This window comes from Hydra vulgaris, chromosome 09 (genome assembly GCF_038396675.1).
Source record: "Hydra vulgaris chromosome 09, alternate assembly HydraT2T_AEP".
In the NCBI taxonomy this organism is placed as follows: Eukaryota; Metazoa; Cnidaria; class Hydrozoa; order Anthoathecata; family Hydridae; genus Hydra; species Hydra vulgaris.
The window spans coordinates 55,888,890-55,910,721 of record NC_088928.1 but is presented as its reverse complement, the minus strand read 5'-3'; the positions used below and the strand labels follow the sequence as shown (position 1 = coordinate 55,910,721).

General features: G+C 30.6%; 1 protein-coding gene across 1 annotated transcript; it reads left to right on the top strand.

Moving 5' to 3' along the window:
- The first annotated feature begins 2,920 nt into the window (after positions 1-2,920).
- LOC105848335 (fibrous sheath-interacting protein 1) lies at positions 2,921-20,203 on the top strand. Its single transcript, XM_065806104.1, has 3 exons — positions 2,921-3,038; positions 3,411-3,599; positions 19,189-20,203. The coding sequence occupies exons 2-3, from the start codon at positions 3,419-3,421 to the stop codon at positions 20,112-20,114; spliced, it is 1,107 nt and encodes a 368-aa protein (XP_065662176.1). The 5' UTR covers positions 2,921-3,038; positions 3,411-3,418; the 3' UTR covers positions 20,115-20,203.
- Positions 20,204-21,832: the final 1,629 nt, after the last annotated feature.

Below are 21,832 nucleotides of genomic sequence, written 5' to 3'. Positions count from 1 at the left end.
ATTCTGGCGCCCCATTTATCTTGGCGCCCGGGACACGTATCCTCCTTTTGCCCCTTACTCTCGGCGGCCCCTGAGTTTGCTTGTACCTAGGACTATATGTGTGTAAAGAATTTGGTTGATTACGAGGTAGATTGTTGAATTTTTATTGGAGCAGAATTTTTTTTTTCTCGCGGTTGTTCTGGGATTGCCATTTAACGCATAAACTAATTTGTCAATTTTGCTCAAAACTATTAGTAAATTTTGTTATTTAATTAAGTGTTGCAGTTAAATAAAACTAGAAAAATTTGTTGAAAAAGATCTAAGATTAAGTAAATTTTTAATTAAATTTTGTTTCTTTGTTGTCAGTTTATATTCGAGTTGAGCCTAATTTTTAGAGAGCAGTCCTAGGTACAATAGTTAGTGGCCTAGATACAATTAAAAAAAGCTTATTGTACCTAAGTCATTGAAATCCGGCCCATAGTTTACATTAGGTACATTAACTTTCTCAACTTTAATATTTATTTTTACCTCTCCCAATGAAAGTGTTGTAGCTTTGATAGAGGCACGGTCATCAATTTTTTTGTTTTGCTATTTTGTCATACCTCTTGCATGTGTCAATAGGATTTTGCCAATATATATTGATAAAGTGAGCACACAATTATTGTTATACCAATTTTTAATACAATTTTTGAGGAAGAATAAATAAACTGTTCAATGTAACCACGACCAGATTTTTTCATTACAGATTTATTTGGAATTAAGAATGGTTGAGAGCGATTTGCATTCAATGAAGATAAAGCCCAAATTTTCTTGGTATCTCTCAGGCATACTGCTAGCTCTGGTGATGCAAAATGGTTGTCAAATAAATTTGGTATGCATTTGGTAAAATATCATTCTAAAGACGCATTATAACAAACTCACTCGCCGCAACCATTTTGAGGGTCAAAGGTGTTCCTTGAGGAACACCTTTTGCACCAAGACCACTTTCAACTTCAAAATTATAGGTATACCAAGAAATTTCTGCTATTGTCTACAATTTGTAACCCCACTTTTTTGGTTTCTTAGAAAGCGTTTCAAAAAATGGGCTCCTTTGAAAGGAATGATTTGCTCATCATTTGACATTTGAGATTCTTGTTTAATTATTTGAAGAAACTGTAGCTGGAAATGATTGATTAACGGCTGCACCTTGAAGCATTTAATATAGTTATCACTCTCCTTGTTGGGGATGTTGTTGTTGTCATTAAAATGTATCATTGATATAACCTTACCAAATTGATTGATTGACATTAATGATGCATTGAATTCATTACCTATTCTTGATTTCCAATACATTCTTCGAATGAGTAGTTTTGCAATGCTCATGTATGGGCATTGTAAAACTACTCAATCAATGAATGTATTGGAAATCAAGAATAGGTAATGATTTTTGCAACTTATCTTTTTAATCGAAGCGCACTATGTTGTAGATTTCTATGTTGTATTTCAAATAAAAATTTAATAAGTTCTGTGGTGATAAATAAGCGATAAAATTCAATTGGATAAGAAAAGTCTGAGAGGCCCAAATGTTCTAGAAAAGCATCAGTATATAGTGATAATTTTTAGCTTAAATCTTGAAAATCAGAAAGCAAAGTCCATTTTTTAGCTTGTATTAACCATTTTGCTGCATAGTCAGTTTTTTGCTTTTTTGAAGATTTTAAAACAACTTTCTCATTTTCACCTTCCTAATTCTTATCTCCCTCATCTAGCTCACTAATTTCAATTTCAATATCAAGTTCATAATCATCAGCAGATTCCAAGTGTAGTTCATCTTCACTTTCGTTAATTTCGGGCAAAGGTTGTACATTATTATATTTCTTTTTCAAGCCGTAATACGATCTATAAAGCAGAAAATAATAGTATTTTTCTTATATGCATAACTTCCATCAAAATAGACAAAATATTATTAAACATAGTAAAAAAGTCTTTTACATTGAAATTTTTATATGTATTTTTATATATTTATATAAAAGTGCTTTAATATGTATTATAAATTCAAATAAGCGTTTACAACATTATTGATTTCATTATCATAAATAAAAAGAAAGGAAAAATAAAGCTAAAAAATTCCTTAGTTTCATAATGTCATTGCAATGGACAACTTAAGGTGAAATGTCGACTGTTTAAAAACAGATTATATTATGTGTAATCAATTATTTCTTAATTGAAAAAAACAAACAAAATAAATATATTTTTTTACAACTTATAATTTATCTTTTCTTACAAACTATTTTTTTTTATAACTCTGAAAACTTGAAAGTAAGACAACAACAAAGCTAAACTCACGTTTAGTTATCACTACCAGAAGCCATTTTGTTAAAGGAAAAAACGGTTACAGGATTACTGAGCGACGGATCCAGGAATTTTTGGTGAGGAGAGAGAGGAGGGTATATTGAAATATTTTTAAATTTTCTATCACATTTGCATCTCCTAAAATAAAAATAAAAAAACACAAAAAACGGTCCTCCATTTCTAAGATATTTTAGGACTTTCAAAATCTGGTGGAGGAGGGGGGGGGAGTGCATTATCCTTCAACCCCCCTTCCCTCCCTGGATCCGTTACTGGTTACCCATATGTTTTTTAAAAAACTATCGACATTGCCCAAGCCAAATACACTTTGGATTTTTTTCAAGCTCTGTGTTAAATTTTAAAACGTCCATTTAAATCGACGCCATGCATTAAAGGGTTAAACACCGTGACTTATTTTAAAGAATAAAAAGTAGAAAATAAATAAAGCAAAAACATTTGCTAAAATATCTTTTTTGTATTAAAAAGCGGAAAATAAATTTTTTATTTAAATTTAAGAGCTCAGTTAACTTAAAATCAACATGTTTGTTTCGACATGAATCTTGGGCAGACTTGTCAATCTTTAGTTTACTGAACAATTAAATTTAAATTAAAAAGATTATTTTCCTCTTTACAGAACAAAAAAGATCATATTTTTCAGCCAATGTTTTTGCTTCAGAAAAATTTTGTCCGCATATGCGGACCATAACTTGACATAGCAACAAGGCGCAAAGCGAGTAAATATCTATATTTACTATTACTAAAGTTATATGTAAATATATATAAATATATTTACTTAATTATAGATCTGTTCTTTAAAAAAATTGAACACTCTATTTTATAAAACATATATATCATATATATATATATATATATATATATATATATATATATATATATATATATATATATATATATATATATATATATATATATATATATATATATATATATATATATATATATATATATATATATATGTATTAAAATATATATATATATATATATATATATATGTATTAAAATATATATATATATATATATATATATATATGTATTAAAATATATATATATATTTTTTAAATATATATTAAATATATATTATTTAGGTACTAAAATGAAAAATACTTCTCAAATTGAGGATAATCATAATTCTGGATCTATTATTCGAAATTCAAGAGATAATTTTGTAAGTGAGTTTGAAATACTTCCTACAGAAGTAAATATTTTTAACCATTTAACTGTAGAAAAAGACTCATTTTCGGATACTCCTACTATTCAAGGAATCAAAATTAAAGGTATAATTTTTATTTAAAAATTTATGATTTATGTATGTACATATATATATATATATATATATATATATATATATATATATATATATATATATATATATATATATATATATATATATATATATATATATATTTTCCGTTTTTTGTTGACAAAAAGTAAAAATTAAAATGCAAAACCGGAATTTTTTTTTTTAATTAATTGATAGACTGCCTGCCCCAACCAAACCCTCAGTCGATGTAGCAACACTCCCTTGCGGGTCAGGCTAAAAAATAGTAGATGTAGCAGCACTCCCTTGTGGGTCAGGATATTTGTCAGTCGATGTAGCAGCACTCCCTTGCGAGTCAGGCTATTTGTCAGTCGATGTAGAAGCATTCCCTTGCGAGTCAGGCTATAAGATAGTCGATGTAGCAACACTCCGCGCATGATTTACAGTAAAAAAAATTAAAAATAAAAACATTTTATTAAAAAAAATAAAAATAAAAACATTGTTTATATTGTTAAAAACATTCAGAATGTTTTTAAAACATTCTGGTCAATTAAATTTGCGTTTTTGTGGTTTTTTTAAAAAACGATTTATTTGTAATTAAATTAATGGTTTTTACTTTCGTCCAACACGCAAATGTTGGACGAAAGTCAAAAGTAATTAAAAGTGGCGTATGTGTTTTTTTTTTTTTTTTTTTTTTTTTTTTAAAAATATTCGCTTCCAACAAGGCTGAAAGCAGCCACTAATTAAAGTTGGAAGTTACTGTAAGAGAAAAGATGAAGGTTGTAGAGCAAGATAACGATTGACAGATGATTTAAAAGATTGCAAATTATATGAATCAGGAAAGCAAGATGAAGGAAGCGAATTCCAAAGAACTGATGTTCGAGGAAAAAAACCAGACGAATAAGCGTTTTTGGAGCACTTAGGAACAGTCACAGAAAAAGGATGACACTTAATTGAATGACAAGTAACATGAGAATGAATTTTAGTAGATGGCACAAGAGACGCTAGCTCTTTAGAGCAGTGCCCATTATAGTATTTGTAGAAAAGAGAAAGAGAAGCAACATTACGACGATGTGATAATGGTTGGAGGTTGGCTGCAAGAGCAGGTCCAACTATGTTTACAATGCGTTTTTGCACCTTGTCTAAAAGAGAAAGGACATCATTAGAAGATCCGCCCCAGATATGGCAACAGTATTCCATACTAGGCCGGATTTGAGATTTATAGAGATAGAGAATAGAATCCAGAGTAAGAAAGTGGCGAGCTCGATAAAGAGATGCAACCTTAGCAGATGCTAATTTTGTAACCGATTTGATATATGGTTTCCAAGAAAGATTGGAAGTAAGAGTTAATCCTAGAAGATGAAGAGTCGGTGACTCATCGAGTATATCACCGTTCATAAATATAGGAAGATCTAAATTATTGCGATAACGATGGGCTGAAAAAAATTGAGTTTTATCTAAATTAAAGTTCACCAGCCACTGTGAGCCCCATGCTGTAGCAGAAGTGAGATCCTTTTCAAGCTCAAATGCCCCATCCAGGCAATCAGAGGGTGTTGGTTTCTTATCACGACAAGAATAAATGGTAGTATCATCAGCAAACAATGCCACCTTAGATGTGAGAATATCTGGAAGATCGTTAATGTAAATTAAAAAGAGTATAGGGCCAAGGATAGAACCTTGAGGAACCCCTGAAGTTACAGAATAAGAAGAAGAGAGTTGTCCATCGAGGACAACTTTTATGCTACGATTGAAAAGGAAGGATTCAATGATCTTAAAGATGTTGCCGGATACACCATAAGAAGAAAGCTTATGGAGAAGACCAGCATGCCAAACTTTATCAAACGCTTTTGAAATGTCAAGAGCGATGGCCTTAACCTCTCCACCTTCATCTAATGCACGATAAAACCTGTCAGTTATTACTGTTAGCAAATCAGCTGTAGAACGAGAAGATCGAAATCCATATTGATGGTCAGAAAGTAAGTTATTAGATTCAAGATGAGAAATTAAGTGTTTGTTAATTAAAGATTCAAAAACCTTGCTTATGATAGGAAGAAGACTTATGGGACGGTAGTAAGACGAATCAGATCGCTCCCCAGAATTTTTGAAGATAGGGATAATAGATGCGGCTTTCCAGCAGGCTGGAAAACAAGACTCTGATAAGCACTTGTTGAATAGTTTTGAGAGTATAGACGACAGCTCCGGAGAACACTTCTGCAAGACAATAACAGGTATGTTGTCTGGGCTACAAGCTGTAGAAGAGTCTAGGCAGGAGATCACTTTAGATACAGATGCTGGAGTGATATGAATGTCAAGCAATGGATCAACCTGTTTGTTGGCAATATCAGGTAGAACGCAATTAGTGGAATCAAGAGATGATATTGATGAAAAGTTTTTAGCAAACAGTTCGGCTTTGTCTTTAGGTGAGGTGACAAAGTCTGAACCATACAAGAGAGGTGGAATTATAGATTTCCCCTTATTATTGATATTATTAAAGATTCTCCAGAAGTCACGAGAGCCTAATTTTTGAGATGAGATACGAGATTTCATGACCTGAGAATAGCGGGTTTTGGTGTTAGACAAAACCTTTTTACAGTTGTTTCTAGCAGTAATAAACAGACGTCTGTTTTCTGGAGAATTGTTTTGCTGATAAATATGGAAGTAACGGTTTCGATTGGCAATCGCAGCAGCACAGTGTGAGGAAAACCATGGAGGAGAGTGAGGCTTGACCTGGAATCGTCGAGAGGGAATAAAAGATTCCATGCCAGCCTGAATCCACAAAGTTATGTAAGAAGCACATTTGTCGACAGGAAGTTGAAAGATTTCTACCCAAGGGCCATCACGAAGAAAATCACGGAAAGAATCCCAGTCAGCTTTACTGTAGTTGTAAGAGGTTCGATAATAGGGGGATTCAGGTGATGAAGAAGAATGAGATATTAGTTTTAAAGAGATCAAACTGTGATCAGAAGCACCTAAGGGTTAATGTGGAGAAACTGAGCACTGACTAGGATCAGAAACAAGACATAAGTCAAGTAGAGAAGGTAAATGATTAGGGTTGTCAGGAAAGCGAGTGGGAAAGTTGACTATTTGAGTTAGGGATTGAGAAAGGCAAAAGTTGTGTGCTGTAATGCCTGCAGAGTCACTGACACTAGAGCCTAGCCATTCAGAGTGGTGAGCATTAAAGTCACCGACAACAACTATATTAGCTGATGGATAAAGAGAGAGGGCTTGGTCAATATGATCAGAAATAACATCAAAAAGAGTGCAGTCTTGAGATGAAGGAGAGCGATATAGAACAAAGAGAAAGGCAATAGAGTGAAGTGGTGCTAAACGAAAGCACATGAAAGAATAGTCTGTGGATTCAAACCTAGTTTCACGACAAACAGGTGAATTCTTACGAATGTAAATGCCCAGGCCAAGCATGTGACTGTTGGAGTCTTTACGAATCAGAGGAAGATAACCATCAACACTAAGATCACAAGATGAGACAGCCGAACTCAAATTAGTCTCACAAAGAGCAAGTAGGTCTAGTGAACTTTGCAAGAGATAGGACTCAACAGAAGAAAAGTTACTTCGAAGACCACGAATTTTAGTGAATGATAGGTTTAGAGAACTTGGTGATGATGATGGTTTTTTGTGTTTTATAGTTTTTAGTACTCTATTCATTTTTAAATTAGATTGAAGAACTTGACTCAAAGCATAGATAGTACTCAGAACACCGTTTAATAGCCCAAGCAATTGCCTCATTACTACTAATAAACCCTAAGCCGTAACAAAGGGCTCCAAATGTGGCCTCCGCAATGCACACCAAAAGTACAAACAGGGACACCATCCATGCGCAACATGGCACTGTTAATCCTTTGATATTTTTTAGCTGTTGATGGAATCAGCCTCTCTGAGAGCTACCACAGATTTCGGGAAACCTGACTACCAGCCGGCCTCAGAACCATAAAACTGAGTTTTAGAGCTGTACCCTCATAAGGAGATAATAGAATGAGTTGCCTAGTCATAAAAATAAAGACACAAGCAAACCCATGCATTGAGTCAAGAAGATCCAGCATTCAACATCCTAAACCGGAAACAATGTATTAAAAATACATCTGCGCCGGCCTAATAGATGAAGAAGGGGTGCGAGGCTGGTCAACAGATAGAATCTGTTTACCCCTTAAGTCTTTGCCTAGGAGGCCTTCTACAAGACAGTAGTTGGGTGCATTTAACATCTGCCCAAGATGAGTATTTTTATCGAGACACCATCTCTAGCCTTTACTTAACCAAGAGCCCCAAGACAGGGGGTGTTTTAAATCGGAGTTGGCATCTCCTAGCCTTTGCCTTTAAAGGTGTATCCTACAAGGCAGCAGTACATGAAGCAGATTGTACTGGGTTACATGTTACCAGTATTGTTGGCGTAAGAATCACTTTTTTCCTTCCGATCTTCCCAAAGACAACAAACTATAGATCTATATATATATATATATATATATATATATATATATATATATATATATATATATATATATATATATATATATATATTTATACAAACACACACCTATACACACATATATACACACATAGGAAGTGACCGGGGCCCCGGACTCTGCCCTGTACTTAGCTGAAAATGAGACTTTTTGGAAATTGGGTTCCGGCCCCGGCAAAATTATTAGATTTAGCAGGGGTTGATAGCCGGGGCTAGAAAAAACTTTATAATACTTTATATATTATAATTTTATGCTTACATTTATTATTTATTAAATACTGGCATATATTTATATATTTTTAAACCCTAATTTACTTCCAACAAGATTGCAAGCAAACACTAATAAATTATGAGTTACTTTAAATAGAGAATAAGTTAAAATTCTAGGAAACGGTTAACTGAAGACTTAAAAAGTTGTAGGTTGTATAAAAAAGGAAAACATGAAGATAGGCAAGAGTTATAAGGTTTTTTTAATGTGCAAGGAAAAAAACTGGATTAATATAAGTTTGCATGAAGGGACAGGTACAGTAAAAGGATGCAACTTGTTGAATAAGAAGCCAAATAAGAATGAGTTTTGATTTATCGTAATAGAGATAGCTCATTTGAGCATTTACCATGATAGTATTTGTAGAAAAAAGAAAGAAATGCAACCCTACAACAATGGGAAAGTGGCTTAAGCTTGGCAGATAAAGCAGGTCTAGTTACATTTACAATGTGCTTTTAGACTTAGTCTGAGAGTAAGAGGGTTGTTATTTGTCAATACACGAATGCCAACATTGTTGCAATATTTTTTTTGCAGTAAATAAATGAGTTTTGTTTTCTAACCAAAGTTGTGAATTTTAAGTCCAGAATTTAAATCAATAAGTTACTGTAAGCCTTAGGCTGTTACAAAAGAGAGATCAAATTAAAAATCAGCTGCTTGTTCTAAGCAATTAAAAATAGAGCCACTTTAGATGTAAAATTTTCATGAAGATCAATATTGTTGATAAGAAACAATACAGGAGTAAAGATAGAACTTTAAAGTTACTTGAAATAAAGAAGAGGAGGGTAGGCCTTTAAGAATAACTTAAAGAATTTACTATTGCAAATAAATAAATTATTCTTAAAACCTTATATAAAGAAACTAATAACAGAGTAAAGACATAGTATAGTTAGATAGTTCAAAGTGTTTTCTAGAGTTTTGAAAAATTGGAACCACTTATTTAGCACTTTTTAAAAATTTAGCAAAAATTAACGAGAGTTCTGGAGAACACTTTTTTAAGACTATGATGAAAAACTATAGAAGTTTTTAATTAAGAATTAACTTTAGCATTGGAAGCCAGAGTGATTTGGATGTTTAACAATGAGTTAGTCTGTTTAACTGGCAGTAAGAGTATGACCATTAGATTCAAGAGTCAAATTAAAGTAAGATTTCTTTGCAAATAACTATGCATTATTATGGAGAGAAATAAAAAGATCAGAACCATGAATTAGACATTAAATATTAGACTTACATTAGTTAATGATACTGATGAAGACTAATCAAAAGTCCCTAGAACCTAACATCTGAGATAAGATACAAGATTTAGTAAACTGAGAATAACAAAGCTTAACATCAGACAGGATGTTTTTACATTGGCTTCTTGGAATAATAAAAGGACATTTGTTTTTAAGAGAGATTTTCTAGCAAAAAAGATGTAAAATATGATTAAAGTTTAACAAAGCAAGTGGTCAAGATGGTGAAAAATGTGGAGTAGAATGAGGATTGATGAAGAGAAGGAATAAAAGCTTTCAAGATGTGCTTTATGCATATATATTAAGGATATAAAGATACATGTTTGCTATTTATTTAGATGCTGGCATAAAATATCCTTACATATTTATATAAACTTTAGTATTTATATGGTGTGGTATTTGCTGAAAGAGAAGATGATTAGATGATGATCATGATTATAATGATGATGGCAATGATAATTATGATGATCGTGTTGATCATAATGATATATGCATATATATAAAAAATATAAAATGAATTTTGAATAAAAAATATATACTTTAGGATGTTTAAATGTTTATGCAGCCCTGGTCACAAACCCGGCCCCTGCCCCAGCTATATTTTATCAAACCTGGTCCTGGCCCTGGTCAAATATCAACCCTGGACATTTACTATATACACATACACATATGCATATATATGCTCATACATGCTCATGCATATACATATACAACCATTGTAGAAAGACAGCAAAAAGCTACAGATAAATGTAGAGAATCTTAGTAGAGAAATTAAAAAAGTAATAAAAAAGTATATAAGAGAGAGCATTTTTTAATAAGAATATTAACAGTATAATATTGCTTTTATTGGTGTTATTATTTTAGTAGCTATCCAATTAGTGTGTTTTTAATTTGAGAAAAATATATCCAGATATCAAGTTTCCAGTTTTAAAAGAATTAGGGAGATTGTTCCAAGATTGTTCCGAGCATTGGTGCACTGATGTTTTATTGATTCACTGCCAAATTTTATTGTCCTAGTATGTTCTACAAAGATATTGTTGGATGAAGAGGATCTTAGTAAGTGAGAATGTTTGTTACGTATTTGAAAGAAAATGTTCTTGAAGGATATTGGAAGTTTATCATGAAGATAATCTCATAAAAATAAACAATTTAAAAGATTAATATTGTTGTTTAGCTTAAAAGTCTTTGATATTTTACATAGCAGAGAGACATTGTCAAATATGTGACTTTGAAAGTGAATAATTTTAAGGGCTTGTTTTGTAGAAAAACTAGTTGATCTAAGGAACATTTTTTTTACCCCAAATCTGATACACATACCTAAGATGCGATCCAAATATAACATGATAAATGCTTATAATTGTTTCAAAGTTTACAAAATGTCTGATTTTAGCTAACATTCCAATTGATCAACTTAGCTTAGTCTGCAAGTAAGTTTGATGAGACTTAAAAGAAAGATTCTCATCAAGCAAAACTCATAAGTACTTCACAGTTTTTGACAAAGTTAATATTTTTCCGTTTATGTTGAAAGTGCATCATTCATTATTTTTCGGGGTTTTGGTTTTAAAGACAACTATTCTAGTTTTTATAGCGTTAAGTGAAACTTGGTTTGCTCTAAGCTAAGTAATAACAGAAAATATGGCCTCATTACTATTTAACTGCATTCTTTCAAGCGAATCTTCAACAATTACTAAGTAAGTGTCATCAGCAAAATGGTATGTTAAAACATTATAAATGCAGGTATTTAGTTCATTGATGTATACAAGGAAAAGCAGAGACCCCAATATTGATCTTTGAAGGCTCCAAAATTACAGTTTTGGTTAATAAAGATGTTTTCTTAACTGTAACGTATTGAAGTCTATTTTTTAAGTAGGATTCAAAACATTTAAGTGGAGTTCCATCTACAAAATAGTATTGTAATTTGGCAAGAAGAACATTGTGATTCACTGTGTTGAATGCTTTTTGCAGGCAATGGAAAACACCACAAACAAATTTTTTTGTATCAGTAGTATTTTATAAAGATTCTGTAAAATTAATTAGTGCATGTGTAGTAGAATTGTTATGTCTAAATCCGTATCGTAATTTATAAAAAAAATTAAAAGTATAAGAAAATTAAAAGTATAAAAAAATTGTACAATCTTTTGTGCATAGTTTTCTCAAATATTTTTCCCACATTAGATAACAAATAAATACTTAGCATAAACTTAGCAACCTTTTGAACCTTGTTTAAAAACAGAAAAACATTGTTAGAATTACCAGAGTAACAGTATTCTATACAAGGATGTGTAAAAGGTTTGTAATAAATTAAATAGTGAGGCTGGTTAAGAAAACATATATATATATATATATATATATATATATTGTAAAGAATAACCAAATTAATTATGTTGGCTCAAAAGAGCTATAATAATACTAGCCTATAACAAAATAACAAAATACATAAAATATATCTCGTAATACAAAACATATATGTATACATAAATCGCATTAACACAACATTCACCCTCTTAAAAGTGTTCAGGGGTATTTATAAGTTAAGTTTTTCTGGTGCTTTAGAAATTCGTGAAGATCTACGAGGCATAGTGTTAATTTGTTCTATAGGATTCACTTTGTTTTCTAGTCCTTTCTCGGAGATTAAAGGAGTTTCATTACTATCATTAGGGGTTGGGTGATCGATGGTTGTTACTTCTAAATTGTTGTTTGATGTCTGTATTATAGGAGTTGTTCCAATGGGAGCCAGCTGTTTAGTTGACACTGTTGTCTCATGACCATTAGGAAATCTCACATGAGCATAATGAGGATTTGCTTCGATGAGTTGAACCTCATTCACTGAATCTTCATATTTACTTTGCATCGCATTTCTTCTCATAAGTACAGGACCCGGGTTGACGAGCCATGAAGGAATTGAGGACCCAGATGATGATCTTCGTTGAAAATTGAAAAGACGTTCATGTGGAATACAGTTAGTAGAAGTACATAATAGGGATCTTGTAGCATGAAGTGCATCAGGTAGAACTCTTTTCCATGATGATATAGGCAGATTTCGAGATTTAAGAGTGAGTAATATTGATTTCCAAATAATTCCATTGTATCTTTCAACTTGCCCATTTCCAGTCGGGTTGTAAGGGGTTGTTCTGCTAGTTGCAATCCCTTTTGATAAGAACCAGTGCTTTAATTCAGAAGATATTAATGAGGATCCACGATCAGAATGAACATAACTAGGCATACCAAACATAGAAAAAAGGTCAGCTAAACAGTTTATTATTGTCTGAGTTGTCATATCTTTTACAGGATAAGCAAAAGGAAAATGTGAGTATTCGTCTACAATTGTTAGCATATATTGTTCGGGGGTAGAAGAAGGTAATGGACCTTTGAAGTCAATAGATATATGTTCGAATGGCTGGGTTGCTTTAATTAGGTGCACATCATTTGGGCGATAATACTTGGGTTTTATTTCTTTGCATATTCTACACTCTTTACATATTTGTTTTACATCTTCTACTGAATAAGGGAGGTTTCTTGATCGAATAAAATGATGGAGGCGAGTAACACCAGGATGGCAAAGTGCAGCATGCAAATCATATAATGATTCTGAACTTATTGCTGCACATCTAATACGAGTAAATGTATCTGGACCACTATTACATTGGCCAGGGCGATAGTGGATATCATAAGAATATGGAGACAAGGCTATTCTCCAACGCATTATTTTATCATTCTTTATTTTACTGCTTGATTTATAATCATACATAAATGCCACAGATCGTTGGTCAGTGATGAGAATAAAATGTCGACCCAAAAGAAAATGGCACCAATGATTTATGGCTTCGACTATCGCTTGAGCTTCTTTCTCCACTGATGAATAGTATTATTCACTCCCTTGAAGAGTTCGTGAATGGAAGGCAACAGGCCTTCCATCTTGGTTAAGCGTGGCGGATATAGCAAAATCAGAAGCATCAGTCTCTACAGTAAAAGGTATATTCTCATCAATGGTTTGCATGGAAGATTGAACAAGCTCATTTTTTAATGTTTCAAAAGCTGATATTTGCTGCTGATTGAGTGGGAATTGGGTAACAGAGTTCAAAGGTCTAATTTTATCTGAAAACTTTCTTATCCATTTTGCATAGTATGAGAACATTCCAATAATACGCTGTAAAGATTTTGCATTATTAGGTGGAGGTAATTTAATGAGAGGAGCAAGTCTCTGAGGATCTGGTTTCAAGGACCCATAAGATATACGGTAACCTAAAAAGTCTAAAGTCTCAGTTCAAAATACACACTTCTCTTCATTAAATGTAATCCCAGCATCAATGGCAGCTAATCTGAATTTAAGTAGATTTTCATCATGTTCTTTCTGACTATTACCACATATTGTAATGTTATCAATGAAAGGAAAGCAGTCAGTTAGTTTATATGTTCTAACAAAGTTATCTATTTTGCGTTGAAAACATGCAGATCCATTGGTAACTCCAAAAGGCATTCTAGTATATTGCCACAACTTATTGTCAGCTTCAAAGGCAGTATATGGTCGATCTTTTTTTGATAAAGGTATTTGGTAGTATGCTGAGCGAAGGTTGAGAGTACTATAAATTTTGTATTTGGAAATTATGCTTACAATCGTTTCAATCTTAGGTAGAGGATATGCATCCAATTGAGTATACTTATTAATAGTTTCAGAATAATCAACGACCATATGAGGTTTAGTCTTTTCATTTACTACTAGGACCTGGACACGCCAAGGTGAATTACTAGGCTCTATTATTCCTGCATGGACCAGGCGATGGATTTCAGATTTAATAAATTCTTTATCTCTTTGAGAATAATTTCTAGATCTAGTGGCAATCGGTCGACAATCTTTCGTGAGATTAGCAAACAATTCAGCAGGTTCAGTTTTCATTGTTGTTAAAGCTGTGAATGTTAAGGGTGGTTTTTTCCCACCATACTTAATGGTAATACTTTCATGCAACTCTTGAAAATCTGTGCCAAGAATAATATCTATACATAAGTTATCTAGCACATGCAACTTGACTTTGTTATAGATTTTGTTTTGAAGAGTTATTGAAACATAGCAATATCCATCTGATTTTGCTGATAAAGAAGCTGATGCCATTCCGATAACACTCTGTTCATAAATAAAATCTAAATTGAGTAGAGCCACTAGTTTATTATTAATGAAACTTTTATTTGTACTCCCACTATCAATTAAAGCTTCTGCTTTATACTTTTCATTAATAATGATGTTATGACAGACTCTGAAGGGAGAGTTTGCCGAAGCTGATATGGTGGCACAAAAGTAATCATCATCAATTTTAGGAACGGCAGCAGAAACACTAGATGATCTGCAAAGTTTCTCAAAATGACCAACTTTTTTACATTTGTGACAGATAGCTTCACGAGCAGGACATTTAGTACGTGGATGTCTTATATTTCCACAAAACCAGCACAGTTGTTATGATTTTACTACAGCAGCTAAGTGATTATCAGTCATGGATTGATTTTGCAAAGATGATTTGATTTCCTGAATAGAGGCAGAGATAGGTATAGTTGGTTGTGAGTATAAGTTTGAATTTTGTTGGGCGACGTCTAAAGATCTAGCTTGGTCAAAGGCTGATGAAAGGTCTAATGTTTTGTTTTCTAGTAAGCGTTGGCGTATAACGTTGGAGAGTAAGCCATTTATAAACGCATCGCGAATCATTTCAGATTTATATTACTCAGCACTTACAGCAGTGAACTTACAGTTCTTAGACAAATTTTTAAGTTCATTTAGGAATTGATCTATTGATTCACTCGGTTTTTGCTTCCGTGTTGATAAAATGTGTCTGGCAAATATTTCATTCTTTGGTTTTAAGTAGATAGACTCGAGAATACTTGTTGCTTGTTCAAAATCATCACACTCTGATATGAATTCATAGACATTAGGTTCAATATGGTTTATTAGAAGATTAAGCTTAATGGAGTTATCATCAACTGTACTTACAAAATTGTAAAATGTTCTTAACCAATGGTTGTATGTTTTTTCTGCATCTGTTGAGTTCGGATCTATACCAAGTCTATCAGGTTTCATAAATCGCTCCATCTTTCTTTTATTTCATAATAATATTAGCTCTTTTGATTGTAAAGAATAACCAAATTAATTATGTTGGCTCAAAAGAGCTATAATAATACTAGCCTATAACAAAATAACAAAATACATAAAATATATATATCTCGTAATACAAAACATATATGTATACAAAAATCGCATAAAAACAAAATATACATATATATATATATATATATATATATATATATATATACTCCCAAATGCAACAGTCTATAGAACTATATATATATATATATATATATATAATATATATATATATATATATATATATATATATATATATATATATATATATATATATATATATAGTTCTATAGACTGTTGCATTTGGGAGTACGGAAAGAAAAAAATGATTCTTATGCCAACAAATACGTCACTTTTAATTACTTATAACTTTCGTCCAACATTTGCGTGTTGTCAGAAAGTTCAAACCATTAATTTAATTACAAGTTATTTGTTTTTTAAAAAAACTGCAAAAACGCAAATTTAATTGACCAGAATGTTTTTAAAAACATTCTGAATGTTTTTAAATTATTCTGAATGTTTTTAATAATATAAACAATGTTTTTATTTTTATTTTTTTTAATAAAATGTTTTTATTTTAATTTTATTTACTGTAAATCATGTCTGTTGCTACATCGAATATCTTATAGCCTGACTCGCAACAAAGTGCTGCTACATCGACTGACAAATAGCCTGATTTGCAACGGAGTGTTGCTACATCCACTATCTTATAGCCTGACTTGCAAGAGAGTGCTGCCACATCAACTGAGGGTTTGGTTGGGGGATTCAGTGTACACTTCGTTTTTTAAATACTTTCATTATTCAGATACATCATCTTGTACTTTTTTCTAAGAACAACAAATTTCCACTGCTATATCCAATGTTTGCGTCTTTTCAGAAAGTAATTTTTCTTATGCTTGGTCACATCTTATCTTAGATACATTTTTCTCTCCTTAATAAACAGCCTTGACAATATATAGTGTTACAAAAATTGCAGTTTTGTTTAATAATTTTATTTTTATCAAAAAGTCATCAAAGCATTTATCATCTTATTGCAAGAGTTAGAAATAGTTGTCCAAAGTTTCATTAATAAAAACACTTGGCAAACACATTTTTTCTAATATAAAAGAAAGGTCTGCTTTTTTAGTTTTTGTTATGCTCAATGATTCATAAATGTTTCAAGTTTCTAAAGAAAAACATAATTATGCCAATTCTCAATCCAAGAGCAAAATTATGAAACACATGAAATTTTGTTTTTTCTAGCTAAAACTTTCTTTGAATGGTTCAAATTTTTTGCCACAATACTGAGAATTGACTTCACCATTGCATGTTTATGGAAAGTTGTCTTTCTTTCTTTTCCAGACTTTATTTCAATGATTTAAGTAGTTTTAAACATATTTTTAATATCTAGCATCGGATATTTTGGTTTGTTGTTTAGCGCAATTAAAGATAAATAAGTAATGTTTAATTTTAAAAGAGTTGATTTAAAAAGAGTTAATCATGGATTTTTAAAAGATGATAAAATTCCTAATGATATTTAAAATCTGAGTTTTAATCTTGCTGTTATATATCATTGTTATTAGGTTTTTTTTCATAAAAATCTGTCTGAACTTTTACTGCTAGCAGTAAAAGCATTACTGCTAGATCCAGTTGAATCTACTGGTTTTTATTGTTTTACTTAATGCAGACTTTTAATTTTTTATTTAGGAGTTTTAGGAGCAAATATGTATATATTTTTTGACTTTATGTTTAAGAGTTTTTTGCTAACATGTATACATTTTTGATTTTAACTTTAAAGATGAATTTAAAAAATAAAATAAAAAACTATATATAGACATATGATACATGTTTATAGAAGTTTTTGGAGCTAATATATATCAAGGATATTATTTTTGGGTAGTCATGGGATGTCTCAATGGCTTTTAAATTAGATGGGACATATTGTATGTCTAAATATAAGTAATTACGATCAGGGAATTCAAATTTGGGCATATTCGGCCTTGAGAAGTGGTCATGACTGCTCAAATGGTCATTTTAGAGGTGGTCAAGGGTGGTCCTAGAATGTCCTGATTGTTTTTTTAATTAGATGATACATGTGGTATGTCTAAATATAGGTAATTGAGATTGGGGAGTTCAAATCTGGGCATATTTCGTCTCTAGAACTGTTCATAACCGTACAGATGGTCATTTTAGGGGTGGTCAAGGGTGGTCCTAGGATATCCTAATGGTTTTTTAATTAGATGGAACAGTTGATGTGTAGATATAGGTATTTGAGGTTGGGGAATTTAAATCTGGGCATATTTGGTCTCCAGGAGTGGTTATGATCACACAGGTAGATGTAGTTATGGGTTGTCAAGACGGTATTTTCTTTATTTTTATTTATGTACTTAATTTCTTTGATATTGTGAATATAAACTCATAACTTTCGATAAAATTTAATTTATTAACATAATTTTATATATATAAGAATCTAGGTGATGTTAAACATCATACATTAGTACATCAAGAGCTCCTTGGCCTTCTCAGGTTAATTGGAGTCTTTGACTTTTTCCTGACTCCTCCTCATTCTGGAAACCATAGTGCTGAAGATATAAAGTATTTTAATCATATGATCATAATTTGGGGCCTGGAGAATTTTAATAAAGACTCTTCTCTTTTATAAATCATTTTTTTACACATGTTCGCATATAAATTAACACAATACAACAATCTACAAAAATGTACATTAAAAAACCGCTTAAACATAACAAAAATAATTACAAATTAAAAAAAAATTAAACTAAAATCACTAAGTAGTCATAAAATATTCCATAACTTTCCACAAGAACATTAAAAGTGCTATTTAAAATAAGTTTTAGCAGGATTTAAATTATGAAAAATCTAAAATTGTTCTTTATGCGACTTATTCAGTTTTTTAAAGCAAAATATATAGTTGGGTATCATTTATAATAAAAAGCCTAGCAGCTACTGCGCTCAGCTGAGCTCAGAAAATTTGGTTTTAAATTTGTATATATATATGAGAGTGTAATTTAAATTCGATCACATGTGCGGCCTAGTGTTTTTCTGCTTGTGTAAAGGTAAGTATTAAAAAAAAGGTTGCGCAAGGGGTTTTATTGAAAAACAGAAGAAGTTGGTTTTGAGGAATTTTGCTCACCTCTGGCCCACTATGCACTGGTTTGATCTGAGATTTTTATTGCTTTTGATACTAAATTACTTAGTATAAGTTGAAAGATTGATGTTTATGATTCCTTTAAATCCTTTTCAAGTATTCTTTAGAATACCGAGGTGGTTACTAAAAAAGTGTGTAGTACCATTTTTTAGTATGTTTCCTAAAAAACTAAAAATTTTAATTTGATTTGTATATACTTGTATAACAACTGTTTTTATTGGACTTCATTTTACTCTATTCATTATAAAAAGCTATAATTTTATATAAGGATTAAATAGTAAAAAAAAAATTTTGCATCAAAAGCACACTTGATGTTTTTATCTACTTAATATTATTTATTAATATTACATTAATATTATTTTTAGAAAGTTTTAATAAAAACGATAAAAACAAAGTTGAAGAGAATATTGAAATTAAAATTTGTAAAGGAATGGAAAGAATACAAAAACTTGATAAATTATTGTCAGAAAAAATTGCTTATGAAAAAGAAGTAAAACGCGACCGAAAGTGTTTTGAAGAAGAGATGCAACATAAAATTAAACTCCTTGAAGAAAGAAAAAGTTCTGTTTCAAACGAATGCATTAGAACTGCCACTTGTCATGAAAGTAATTCAGTTGGATCGCAATGCAGCAATACTAATGAAATGCCAATTTTTTCAACACAAATCGGAGAAAAGTATTATGAATTATCAGATCAAGTTTTTCATAAAACAGTTGAACAGACTAAGACTGATGAATTTAATACAGAGCCAAATAAATTTTGTAAAAATTTTGTTAAAAGAAATATGCAATTAGCGAGTCGAGCAAAATACGATATTGCATTAACTGAAGAGGAGGAAAAGCGCTTGTTTGAGATTCTTAATGATGAACATGATATTTTATTAGATGAAAATCCATTTTCAATATTAACACAATCTTGTATTAGCCATGAAGAACATAGTGAAAATGACAGGAAAAAAATCGAGAACATAGACGAGAAATTAAAAGATTTTTTATCCAATGAAGAGTATATTTTATTAAATGAGGAGCTACCTTTCTTCCATTTTCTTCCAAATGATGTTGGTGGATGTGGTGAACAAGTTCTTCAAGAAAAACATGATGAGAGAACTTTAAAAAACAAAATCAAAGAAATCGATGATAAGCTTTTAGATTTGAAAAATGATGACAAACCTTTAATAGACCCTGATCTTTTAAGAAGATTGTTGGATAATAATTTACGATTGACTTCTGCATGCACAACTATTTGTGAAAGTGTTTGTTCTGCTGACAATTTTGAACTCGAAAAGTTATGAACAATGTTACAAACTCAAAATAACTAAAATAAAGTTTGGGATCTATTAGTTATTTATCTATCAGTATAAAATCTTTAAGGATAAATAAAGTTATATTGTTTTTTAGGTAAGCATATATTAACGTATTTATATATGTATACATACATACATACATATATATGTATGGATATATATATATATATATATAAATATATATATATATATATATATATATATATATATCGAATATAGCATTAATTAAGTGTTGAAATTGGACTTAAACGACCTTTGAGCTAGTCGTGAATATATATTTATATATTTTTTTAATTTCTTTAAAAATTCATCAAATAAGTTTCTGAAATCGATTTTTTGGACCTGTTTTCAATTTTGTAACATTTTTATAGTAGTGCGTAGTCGAGTTTTTTTATTTATTTTGTTGTGATAATACAGCTCCGTAAAAATTATTGCTTAATTAAAGCTTAAGAGAAAACATTTACAACTTTGCATTTAAGTTGACCAATTTTTACTTTAATTTGACATTTTTTCATTTTAATTTGACACTTTTCACCTTAATTTGGAATTTTTTATATTAATTTGTCATTTTCATTTTAATTTGACACAAAAAAACATACACCTCGAAAAACAAGTTCGTGCCAAGTTATAATAAAAATTGGCCAAATTAAAATGAAAATTGACAAATTAAAATAAAAATTGATAAATTAAAATAAAAATTGATAAATTAAAATAAAAAAATGTCAAATTAAAGTTAAAAAATGCCAAATTAAAGTGAATATTGCCCAATTAAAATTTTAAAAAATGCCAAATTTAAGTTAAAATTGACCAACCTAAAAGCAAAGAGTTGCAACATTTTATTTTTTAGGCGTTTTTTAATTTTTTCCTAAATTTTAGTTTCATGTATCGGTTATTAAAATTTAGGTTCGAATGGGTACTGTATTGTTTTGGTAATGTTACATTGTTTACTTGTCAATGCCAATCCGGCAAGAAGTAGTGTTATTAAAACGTTCTATTGTTTCTGATCAATGTTTGTCGGAATATTAATCTAAAAATGTGTTATCTATCGTAGCAATACCGTTTGCGTCTTAAACCTATAATTTGTGCATCTAAAAATGAGTTGCACAAATTATAGGTTTAAGACCCAAACGGTATTGCTACGATAGACTCCAAGTTATTCAAACCTCTACAGGGAATAAGGCTTTACTTTGAATAACTGAAAACTCATCTTAAAGTTTTCTATTTTAAATTATTTTCAATTTTTCATATAACCTAATATCATATATTAACATATTTTTCAGAACCTAATATAATAAAAAAGAAGTACATAAGTTTGGAATAAGATGTTGCGCAACTCCTTATCTTGTTTAATAAAGAATATATTTTATATAGTATATCAACCAAAAATGCATGAATTTTTTCCGAAAATTGTAAAGATTTTTATTCATATATACTATCATATATATACTATATATATGATAGTAGTTCATATATACTATCATGTATATATATAGTATATATATATACATGATTTGTATATATATGTACTATATTATATATAGTATATATATATACATGATTGTATATATGAATAAAAATCTTTACAATTTTTGGAAAAAATTCATGCATTTTTGGTTGTTTTTTTGCTTATAAAAGTTTTTCAAACCTCTTTATTTTGAGATGTAGTGTTTGTTTGATTTTGGTGCGACTGTTTTTAAAAAAAGACA

Bases quoted from the DNA above. Each gene is read 5' to 3' on its own strand.
- LOC105848335 (XM_065806104.1), top strand. From the start codon at position 3,419: ATGAAAAATACTTCTCAAATTGAGGATAATCATAATTCTGGATCTATT. The intron at 3,600-19,188 runs GTATAATTTTTA...TATTATTTTTAG, and splicing joins TCAAGGAATCAAAATTAAAG to AAAGTTTTAATAAAAACGAT.